This window comes from Delphinus delphis, chromosome 5, assembly GCF_949987515.2.
Source record: "Delphinus delphis chromosome 5, mDelDel1.2, whole genome shotgun sequence".
NCBI lineage: Eukaryota > Metazoa > Chordata > Mammalia > Artiodactyla > Delphinidae > Delphinus > Delphinus delphis.
The window spans coordinates 51,123,628-51,136,143 of NC_082687.1; the positions used below are offsets into that span (position 1 = coordinate 51,123,628).

The window sequence follows — 12,516 nt, forward strand, 5'->3', positions numbered from 1 at the left end:
GAAGTAGTTGACATAAAATGCAATTGGAACCTTAAAGGGCTTTAATTTTTTCCTCCTTCTTCTCTCTTCTTCATTTATTGTTCCAGGCACAACAAATACTATATTATGTTTGACTTGAAAACTTTATTATCTAGGTAATAACGTTGAGAATCCCCATTTAAACATTCTTAATGGACTACTGCCTTGAAATTATTATTAGTTTTCTGATTTAATTATATAGAATAAATGTAAAATAAAAAGTCATTGCACCAAAACATGGCTTTAGGGGATATTTTGGAAGAAAATACGTAAATCTGAGCCATGATTTCCTCCACTGCAGTATTTAAATTTCAGACTTCAACCGCAGTTGTGATTGTTTTTAGTTTGTTAGCTGCCTGGAGTGTTATTTTAAGAAAGCAGAAGCACCGTCATTTGCACACTCCTTATAGACCACACACCTTAACCCTGACTTTTTAGCTCCAGTTTTTCAAAAGAAAGTCAAGATGAAGAACTATTTGCTTTTCTGGGGAGTCCTGGCCATTTTTGTTACGGCTGTTCTTGTGACAGGTATGTGGTATTTTGAGAATGAACCCAGATAAAAGGAAAAATAGAACACAGATCTGTTCTTCAGATTTAAACATTTATATTTGTGTTTTGGTTGGACAGCTAGCTGGCTACTTTTTTCTAGCATGTCTTAATCTTTGTATGAGCAGTGATATTTACATGGACAAGACTCATTGTAATTCTTTTTATTCTTTTTTCTCTTCTCTTATTTGTTTGCCTACTACAACCTAGAGAATAAGAAAGTAGATATTTCTGGATAAGTACAGATAGCTATACTTACACGAATACGCATATTGAATCTTGAAAATCAGTAATCTTTTCCTTGAGTATCTCAAATTTATATTCTGGAGAAATGAAGTAATAATTATTATAAATACAATATAGAGTGCATTGGGATTTTATTTCCCCAGAGAGCTTGGTATTAATACGTTCTAACAACGTTCCTGGATCTGAGCCTACAGATTTATTATGACCCTTTAACAATGTTTAATGTTGTACATGTTTCCTATAACTTGATGGCTGAACTTCAGTTATTTTGTTTATTAACTTTTCAAACTATTATAGAAAATGGATTATTTTCTGAATATAGAAGTACAGTGTTTAATAATTTTCATCTAGAAGGGCATATGAATTAGAAGTGATACAATTTGGCTGGTTTGTTCTAAGACTTACTGAGTTTCTTCTTTTTTTTTGATCTCATTCTTATTTCAAGACAGAGTATGATGTAATTAAGAACAGTGATTTTACATATACTAACTTAGCATTAAGAATAATGAATTTAATAACATTTAAAACAAAGATATTAGTAGTAAACCATGTATATGTACCTATACATATATAAATACATATGTTTATAACATATTTATATACCTATAAACATGTGAAACATATATATCGCTATATATGTATAAAAGAGCTATAATTTATTGAGTATATACTATATTCTAGGCATTATGCTAACTTTAATTCTCACAATAACCATTTGAGGGTAGGTACTATTATTGTTTCTGACATATAGTTGAGCCCATTGAAATTTAGAGAGATGAAGTAACTTACCTAAGGTCATACAACAAGTATGTGGTAGGTAGAACCCAGGCCATCAGACACTATAGTCCACACTCCTAACTACTATCCTATTCTTCCTGTATAAAAGAATCACCTTTTAGTAAACTCATTACATTCATATCTAGTATGTATTGTCTATTTTCTTACCCGTTTGAATTGAACTAAATTTAACAAATATTTATTGAGCACCTATCTTTCAGGTGCTCTTGGAATAAAGTAAGGCATAGTCTACAATAACAGGTTTATTAGGAAAAATACTGCTTGTTGATGAAACAGAATGTTAGAATCTTACAAGTCTTGGTGAATTGAAAGTATTTGTACATTTTTCTGGTAGATATATTAGGCTACCTAGTATTTTTATATAGTAACAGTAATGATGGTTTTTTCCTAGGTTTCTGGCAAGAAAATATGTGCCATAACTAAACTACAGATATTTTCTATTTAAGATTTAATGGTCAAGTCACTACTTGACTCAATCTGTATTTTTTGGTCAGGCATTACATGCTCATTTCTGTTTTATTGAGAGAAAACATTTAAGAGTCATGAATACAGGAGGAGGAAAAGGACACCATTTAAGTCATCTTACACTTTTCAAAAAATTAAGAATTATATCATTGTCTTAAATTGCTTCGTAATGATTTTTCTCCAATACCATACAGACCTTAATCAGAAGATTTATTAAGAACTTATGACTAATGGCATAATAATACATTATAAAGTACTTCAAAACAATTATAAGTACAATAACAATGGTCTTAAAATGTTTTGTAATGACTGTTATTAAGACTGAAATACTGCAGTTAGCTCCTTTCTGCTCTGGGATTGTCACCAGAATAATTAGATTTCCAGTTACAGTTATATCTGTCCTTATCATTTAACCTTTATAACTTGAATTTGTGTGCTAAGTCTTTGTTTTTTTAATTGAGGCTTGATGGAAGGAAATTTTAAAGGTCACTTAGCTAAAATTATAGGAATAAAAAAGATATTTAGCATCATTATTATTGTTTAATTAACACTATTAAATAAAGCTATTTATTTTTGGGGAGGGAGTGGGTTGTCACTTTTTATTTATGTCTTTTACATTGTTTTAATTTTTTACAATAATTTTTCAACTTTTTAAAGAAAAAACAATGTTTTTTTTACTCAGGTTCTTATGCATTTTAAGAGAGATGAAATGACACTGTTTTCCCCCCACTACATATATTATAAGCATCTTCTCTTTTTTTATTAAAAATTTTTACAAGACAAGGAAAGACTGAGGAACTGTCACAGATTAGAGTACATACATATATACTAAGGAGACACAACAAATAAATCCAATGTGGGATCCCAGATTGGATCCTTGGACAGGAAAAGAGTAGTGGAAAAACTGGTCAAATCTGAATTAGGTCTGTAGTTTAGTTTATAGTATTATATCAATGTAACTTTCCTCATTTTGATAACTGTACTATGGTTATGTAAGTTGTAAATATTAGGGGAAATTAGGTGAAGGATATATGAGAACTTTCTGTACTATTTTTGCAAATTTTCTGTAAGACTAAAATCATTTCAGAATAAAAAAATGTAAAACTTTTTTTATATATTCCGGAACTTAATTCACTATTTTCCTTTCCAAGCTTGCTTTTTCTTCTCTGTTCCTTATATTTATTAATGGGATTATTAGTCTCCTCGTCACCAGTAAAGCTATTTATTATTAACTCTTCAGGTATCTGTTAACTGATCTAAGTCCAGATAATAAGAAATTTTCTTTGTTAATTCTTTGCGGCACTTACCAGACCTCACTGTCTAGTATTCAGATTAGACAATAAATGTTGACATTCAGAGTTAAGGCTTAAATAGTCATCTGTGTATAATATTCAGATTAGACAATAAATGTTGACATTCAGAGTTAAGGCTTTAATAGTCATCTGTGTATTCACTCATTCATTTATTATTTTTTTCTGTACACATGCATATTATATTAAATACTTGTACCTCACAATATATTCTAAATTGTTTTAGCAAATTTATAGCACCTTATGTCTCTATATATTGTATCTTTAAAAATAATTCTTATAAGAAATATTAATAAACATAGCACTTATTATTTTATTGTATTAAATCATTATACTATGACAACCTGAATGTTATTATGAAAAAGAAGAATATAATTAAGTTTAGGAAACTTTTAGTGGAGAATATTTAAAGTGTTACAAAATAAGGTTATCTTTGGGAAAATATGCATGTTCTTAGTTCTAATGCAATCTAAGGAAAAAAGAAAATGTAACTGGGAGTTCAGGAAGGACGTGACACTTCAAACTGGGCTTATTAGAAAGGCTAATGTTACTTTTTGTTCACTTTTGAATAAATTGCTCTGGTCTGAGAGAAATCCAGTTTAGATTTTCGTTTTCTTTCTCATTTTGGCATTTGGCACTGACTTTTACAAAGCCACATCATTCAGAGGGTTGTGCCTATATTCATAGCATTAGATTAAAACCAGAATTCTTTCAGTCAGGTTAGAAAGACCATGGACTGGTCCAAGGGAAGGAGAGAAAATTCCTTTTGGAGTTCATTTGGATTTCCTTCACTACGCTGTGAGATTTCACTTAGCTATTTTAGATTAGGAAAAAGAACAAATGGAGAAGCCGAAACTGATCAACCATAAAACTTAAGTTTTCTGCTGGGGGGAAGGGCATAAATTAACTCGATAGAAAGTATAAAAACAGACTTTCATTTACCTTTCTTCTTAATATGTTTATCTTTCAAGCCCAAGATGAAGATGAAAGGACTGTTCTTGTTGACAACAAATGTAAGTGTGCCCGGATTACTTCCAGGATCATCCCTTCTGCTGAAGATCCTAGTCAAGACATTGTGGAGAGAAACATCAGAATTATGTATGTGGTATTTCATGTTTCATTTTTTCATACTGTGAGCAGAGATACTTTCTTATATTAGCAATTGTTTGCATGTGATACCTATATCTTTGCTCCTCTTTTTGGTGTGCAGCACCTTACATTAGTTGAATCTGGTTAATGGGCTTGAGCCAATTATGTAGAAGTTGGGAGCAGGAACAAAGGTTTCCAGGCAACCTAAAACCAGTCAGCTAGATCAAATAATAACCGAAGGTCGCATCTAGTCATCAACATGCCCTGTTTATACGGAGTTATTTCAATTTGAATCAGAACTTTTAGTTGCCCTTGATCAGTTCAAAGTGAAACTTGAGATAACATTAAAAGGCTTGTTTTGTACCATATATGGACCACAGAGTATTTCACTTTGTACTCAACTGCCGGTCTCCATAAAAGTAAGGTAGACTAATCAAATTGACTAAATTAATTTCGTCTACACTTGTATATTGGACTTCAGATATTTATTTCATATCACACATAGTCTGTCATAAGCTATGAGTCTTATTCGACAGCAAAAATGCTAATAATACTTAAGAACTGAGATTCCTATTGGATCTAGTCATTAATGTCTTCCTTGTGAACTACTTCTACCTTGAATAGCCTCCCCCCCAAATCAAATACCTCTTATTGAAACAGAACATAGTATTCGATCCCATTTAATCAATGGGAGAAGTATAATATGCTTAAGAATTTGTTTCGAGTTCTGGCTGTCACTAAATAGCTATGTGCTCTGGGATGCTAGTTACTGAACCAATCTAAACTTCAACTTTCTCATCTTTACTAATAGGAAAATAATATGTATCTCATAGGGTTATTGTAAAGATAAATTGAGAAGATCTATTCCTTTTAAAGACTGTATAGTTCCTGGCACATTTTCAAAACATATTTGTTGTTATTTATTCACCTATGTGCCAGTTATCATTATGTCACTATCCTTCTTAAAATCCCTTTGCTGGTTCCCGTAATGTTGTTACTAGGATAAATTACGAATATCTCAGCCTAACCTATAACGCTCGGCAAAACTCTCAAGCTCTTTCATTGCCACTTCTTTTTTCACCTCATGTTTGAAAAGCCAGTACATTGCAGTACCTTTATTTTCTCACACTCACAGTGCTCTCTTCCTCCCGTTTTTGCATAACCTAGTTCCTCTGCTTGAAGAACTCTTTCTCCCACCCCTCTTAGCCTGGTTAACTCCTCACCCTGCATGTCTTAGCTTGGACATCTCTTCCTCTAGCAGATTTTCTCTGACCACAGAGTCTATACCACATAGCTCCCTGTTAAGGATAGAACAATTGGAGAAGCATGTAACTTGAGGAGATGGCATCCATGACACTGGCACTTAAACCATGTTGAAGAGAAGTGTCTATCTTATGTTTAAATCTCCAGGGGACAGATTTAAAATGGCACACCAGGATTCTCTAATTTATCTTTTTCTTCTATTACATGATTCTTTTTATGATATATTATTTATTGGAATCAGGCAATTCAGTTACTTCATGCCACTTCCCTGATGTGTATTGATGCTTCCCTAATCTTATTTCTGAAAGTTTTATTATCATTGCTGTGTCATTATGGCATTATTCCCAACTCCATCACTTACTAATGATGTGACTTTGGGCAAGTTACTTAACTAATTTGAGCCTGTTTCCTAAACTGAAAAAAAGGAATAATTATATAGGTATGTATATATACACATATACTTCCTAAGGTTGTGAGGATTAAATATAGTAATGTATAAAAGCACATAGAACAGTGTTTGGCCCATGGTGAAACACTCATACATGTTTATTCCCTTATTTTTCTCATTATTTAAAGCATTTTTAAATACTACTAGAGATTTTACAGTGTAATAAAGAGTTGATCATTCATCCATTCATTTGGCAAACATTTATTGAGTGCTTCTGAAAGCCACTGAGGATTGGAGCTGGGGATAAAATAATTTACATAAAACACAGTCCATGCCATCAAAGAATTTACAGTCTAGTAGGGAACTTTAAATAATTGAAAAGGCAATTTCAATACAGTATTGTAAATGCTATGACAAGAATAGGCATAGGACGTTATAGGAGCACAAAGTGGGGGCACCCAGTCCAGTCCTTGGGGGAGGTGGGAGAGTGGCAGGGGGAGGCAGGAGAGGGTATTTGGAGTAAGTGGTAGAAGTGGATGATGGCTGTTAGCTGACTGAACTGGAGTTAGCTAGGTAAATGTGTGTGGGGGAACGGCAGAGTTGATGGGTGAAGCAGATCATGCCAGGAAAAGGAAAAAGGGTTGCTGTGAGGATTATATGAAATCATCATGTTAACATGTTTATCATAGTACCAGGCACACTGCAAGTGCTCAGTAAATGTTAGAACTGTTATTGTTTTTGTCACTGTTAAGACTTGGAGATGAGAAAATCGTGGTTAGTTTGTGCAATTGCAAACAGCTGTTTACAGCTGGCACCTGTTATAAAGAGGGTGGTGTGGTGAGAGAGAAGGCTGGAGAGTTAGAGGTATTTCATGTAGTGTCTTCTGTGCCATCTTAATGATACCCTGTTTTCTAGGGGGAGACAGTGTAGGTTTTAAGCAGAGAAGGAAATTAGGCTTGTATTTTAAAAAGACTATTTTGACAGTAATGTGGTTAATACATTGGAGGGGTCAAGACTGAAGGAGAGTATTGCTGCAAACTAGGAGAGAAATGGTGGTGTCCTGATCAAGTAGCTGGAGTTCACAGATGCAAAGAATCAGAATCAGTTGAACTGTGAGATGGATTAGATATAGGTCATGACAGAGAGGGAAGACTGAGGGTGGTATCCAAGTTTTTGGCTTGGATATCTATGTGGATAATATTGCTAAATACTGAGTTAGGAAACATGAGGGGTTTTTTTGGTTTGTTTTTTGTATTTTTTGGTAGGGAGGGATGCATATGATGAGGAGTGGTGACATAGATGAAAAAATGTAAAATTTAACGAAGTCACCTGAACTAGTTGATGTGTAATTTTTCATGGAACATCTCCAAATCAAGAGGTCTGGATTCCACTTCCAGCTTTACTACTTAGTAGTTGTGTGACCTTGGGTAGGTCACCAACCTCTTTGATTTATAATTACTGCATTTCTAAAATTTGGATATTAGTATCTGTCCATTCATTCCATAAATATTGAACATATTCTACATGCCACACATGTAGCAAGGCACTGGGAATGTGTAAACATTTTTGCTTCAAGGAATTTATAGAATCTAGAAGCAACTACTGTGTAGGTAAGCAACTGTAATATGGCATTTGTTATAATAAGATATATGAAACTTTAATGAGACTACAGAGGAAGGAGTTTATTGAGGGATGGGGATGGGATCAAAGTAAAAATCACAGAGAAGGTAAAACTTGAGCTTATTTTGAAAGGAAAAGCAGGGATTTGCCAAGTAATCAAAGATAGTTGACAGAGGAGTTGTTGTGAGGTTTATTTTGAATGACAGTGTTTAAAATGTAACAATTACTGTGAAATCTGAGTAATAGTATTACTAAAGAGTGTTTATAGAGTGCTAAATGTCCGAATGAAATAGTAAGTACTGTCCTAGCAATATACCTATTACCAAAAATAGCAGTATCTACTAATTTCATTATTCTTCTTTGTTTTCTTTCTTTCTTTCTTTCTTTTTTTTTTTTTAGTGTTCCTCTGAACAGCAGGGAGAATATCTCTGATCCTACCTCACCCCTGAGAACCAAGTTTGTGTACCATTTGTCCGACCTGTAAGAGATTTTCCTTCATACTAATATAGATATTGAAGTCAATAACTTTTAATTAAATTGTTAGTAAGAATGTTTTTGAAGACAAATTGGGGTATAAACATTTACCAATATAATTTGAACTTTTGAATACATTAATTCCTGTGTTAAACATTAGGTATCATAAATTCATAAAACTTTATCACAGATAAAAGTTAGCTGTAAATTTATTCTAAAGATGAAATTATTGCCATTAGTACAAAGGACCAATTTGTCGTTATAGTTCAATAATCAGACACATTAACATGCAGGTGTTTCTTTGGAAACTATAGAATCCAACATAAAAAATTAAAGAACAAACCCTTCTTTGTTACTATAAATAACTCATTTACTCCTAGTACCTCACAATCATATTATCATATTATTAATTATATTGCTTCCTTTTAACTGAAGGTTGAAAAATTACGTAAATAATTCTGTTTTATAGAGACATTGAAGTCTGAAAGGAGTCACCCTTTGTCAGAACTAATTGATTTTGGATAGAAATGTATAGTTACTCACATTCTGAGACAACATTTGATGGGGGTTGTCTAATGCATCTATTTGTTTTTCAGCTGTAAAAAATGTGATCTTACAGAAGTGGAGCTGGATAATCAAGTAGTTACTGCCACCCAGAGCAATATCTGTGATGAAGACATTGAGACTTGTTACACTTATGACAGAAACAAGTGCTATACAAACAGGGTCCCACTTACCTATGGTGGTAAGACCAAAATGGTGGAAACAGCTTTGACCCCGGATTCCTGCTATCCTGACTAATTTAAGTCATTGCTGACTGCACAACTCCTTATCTTGAGAGGCTCTCCATTTTGATTCCAGGTAGTTAATATATTTACTACCAGTGAATGTGAAACCATGATTTTTTTGGGGGGATAATATAAAACTAACTACCCCACTCCCCCCCACCCCCCTGCCCCTGGGAAAATAACTGAAATAGTAGCATTGTTATTTTTTAAGGTAAATTTCTAGCATTTAAAAAAATAAACAAGGGGAGAAAATAAAACTCAAAAGAGTAAAAATAAGGAGACATAACTAAATTTTGCCTTTTTTTTTTTTTTTGGCTTTGCCCTGGAGAGCCCAAGCTTTTGCGCATTCCACACTATTCTCTTCAAAAAAAGTATCACTGTGCAGAGAAAATTTATATGTATATATAGGTCAATTGTTTGTCTTCATTAGAAAAATAATAATTGGAAAATACGTTTTGGAAATATTCATAAAATAATTTAAAATGGATCTCTAATATTTATGAAACCAATTAGCTGAAAGTGACAAAATTAAGCGTATAATTGAAAAATATATTTTGATATAACAGATTTGGGAGCAAATGATATGGATTTTTTTTAATAAAATTTTTTTGATAATCAGGAGAGTGTGAGAAATTCCCATTAGAAATCACCTCTGTTATAACTGAATCTAACAAATTATGTATTCCAAAATATGTATTCTCCAGCACAGTTTGAACAATTAAATAGATTCATAAGCATATACCTGTGTGAAATAATTTACTGGAAAAAAGTTTGCTTGTGTTAACTTTGCTGTATGTAAGTTAAAATATCATTTATGGGACTTCCCTGGTGGCGCAGTTGTTAAGAATCCGCCTGCCAATGCAGGTGACACAGGTTCATGCCCTGGTCCAGGAAGATCCCACAGTCTGCATAGCAACTAAGCCTGTGTGCCACAACTACTGAGCCTGCACTCTAGAGCCTGTGAGCCACAACTCCTGAGCCCACATGCCACAACTCCTGAAGCCCAGGCTCCTAGAGCCCCACCCTGCAACAAGAGAAGCCACTGCAATGAGAAGCCCGCGCGCTGCAACCAGAGAAAGCCCGTCACAGCAACGAAGACCCAGTGCAGCCAAAAATAAATAAATAAACAAAAATATCATTTATTACTGAGGAACGGTTTGTAAGTATAATTATGCATTAATCACTGAATTCAAACCTGTAATATTTGAGGTAGCTTTGTCATTTTATACCTAAAATTAAATAAAAAGGCCAGGTCCATCCTGACAAATATAGTGTTTCTCATGGCACATAAAACTTCTTATGGCAGAAAGTCAAGGCCAATTGGCATACATATCTAAGACTACTGTGGAAAGTAAATGCTGACCCTGCATTTAAAATAATGAGAAGCTGATTAGTAAAATCAGTTTCTTGAAGAAACATTGTTCTGTTTTCTTTTTTTTCAAATGGTAATAGTCATTTTTAATAACTTCCACTGTGTTCATACTGATTATTCAGTGTTTTTTGTTTTTTTTTTTTAGGGATAAGGCTCCGACACTCTGGTACTTCAGTAGGAATCATAGTTTTGACATGCTAAAGACAAATCATTCTTGACCAATCTTCAATCTGGTATGTGGTTTTAGCCAAGAATTTGAACTTTATTTAATCAGTAAACAGTTATTGAATATTTACCACATGCAGGGAACTCTGGTAGATTTTTGGTGATTAATCTGTGATAAGTGCCCTCAAGATAGTGCCACTCACTTCCTAGACCTCTGCTCAGTTGGACCCCAGTTCAGTTCGGTAACAATCTTCACCATGAAGCTCACCCTGACTACTTAAAAAAAAATTGCAAATCCTGTTCCCTGTCTTGGTTTATTCCACCCCCATGTACTTATCACCCTCTAGCAGACTATATCATTTTACTTATATATTATGTTTATGGTGTCTCCTCCACAACAATGCATAAGTGCCACAAGCACAGCCATTTTCGTTTTGCCCATTGACGTATCCCCAGCACTGGGAAGGGTGTCTGGCACGTAGAGAAGCTCAATAAATACTTGTTGAATGAATGAATATGAGTACAGCTTAGTTGAGGAAACAAGACATATGCATAATCACAATCACTTGGCAGAGTCACGTAAAGCAAAGAAGTAGGTTTCGAAGTGTTCTGAGTATTTATGGGAGACTTCTCCCCCAGTTTTATTGAGATATAACTGACATACAACTTTGTATAAGTTTTAAGGTGTACAGCAGAATGACTTCACATGCTTATCTATTGTGAAATTGTTGCCACAATAAGTTCCGTTAACATCCATCACCTCATATAGGTACAAATTTTTTTTCCCTTGTGATGAGAACTTTTAGGGGGAGACTGTTTCTGAAGAGGCTCCTCTACTGTATTCCCATCTTTGCCTTAGTTTCTCTGCATACCCAATAAAAAAAGTTTTTGGTACCGTGTTGCAAATTCTCGTAGGAGAGAGCCCTATGCCAGTATTATTGCCTCATTAAATGCCAGCTGGAAGAGGACTGCAAACTTAAAGTCCTGCGGGTCTTCCTTCTTTCAGAAGTTCAGTTAAACTCTAGAATTATCATATTGAAAACAACTTAGCACTTATACTAAGTGCTAGGTGTTGGTCTAAGTGCTTTATTAAGCATTAACTCATTCAGTAGAAATCCAGAGTAGCAGGTGACTCTTAAATGAGTTACTGAAGAGTGATTAAAGCCTTCCTGTTAGTTTCATTCATACATTTAAGTGGACAATTTAGCAGGGATACATGAGAAGTCAGTGCAGATGAAGCAGCTGTGAAAGGAACCTCTCCTTTGTCTTTGTGTGAGGTCCATGGGCTGTTCCCAACCAATGATGACTGAGTGTGGCAAAGATACTAAGACAGGCTTTGGGGTGGCAGTGTAGTATAGTGGTTAAATCCATGGCCTAGCTTGGAATACTCTACTTAGAGACTAACAAGTCACCAAGGGCAAGTTTATTCAATGTAAGGTTGAAAAATGAGTAAAAATAACTATCTCATAGAATATCTCATGAAATAACTATCTTATAAAAGTAAGCATACATGCCATAATGTACGTATATCACTTAACACAGCTTTTATAGCTTTCAGTAACCTGTAAATTACAGTTGATGTTATGTGTTGTCTTTTGGCTCTTCTCTTTGCTCAGGCAACAAATCAGAGAAAAATGTGAACACGTATTAGATCAGTGATTCTCAAACTTTAATGTGTGTGAGACTCACCTGGAGGACTCATTGAAACAGATTGCTGAGCCCCACCCTCAGATGCTGATTAACTAGTTCTGGGATGCCACAGGAGAAATTGCAGGTCTCAAAAAATTCCCCGGTGCTGCTGCGGCTGCCTGGGAATTGCTTTAGAACCACGACTTTAGAATTATAAACCTCCATCTCCACCTAGTGGCTGATTTGTGAAATACAATGCATATGCATTTTAACACGTTTCATTTAGTCCTCATAAGTGTCCTGTGAAATAATCATTGTCTTCATTTTACAAATCATGAAACTAAG

The 12,516-nt window shown here is 34.2% G+C and overlaps 1 protein-coding gene across 1 annotated transcript; it reads left to right on the plus strand.

The window, feature by feature from the left end:
- Nucleotides 1–371: 371 nt before the first annotated feature.
- On the plus strand, nt 372–9,744 carry JCHAIN (joining chain of multimeric IgA and IgM). The gene is made up of 4 exons (XM_060012432.1): nt 372–546; nt 4,355–4,481; nt 8,143–8,223; nt 8,814–9,744. The coding sequence occupies exons 1-4, from the start codon at nt 483–485 to the stop codon at nt 9,016–9,018; spliced, it is 477 nt and encodes a 158-aa protein (XP_059868415.1). The 5' UTR covers nt 372–482; the 3' UTR covers nt 9,019–9,744.
- Nucleotides 9,745–12,516: the final 2,772 nt, after the last annotated feature.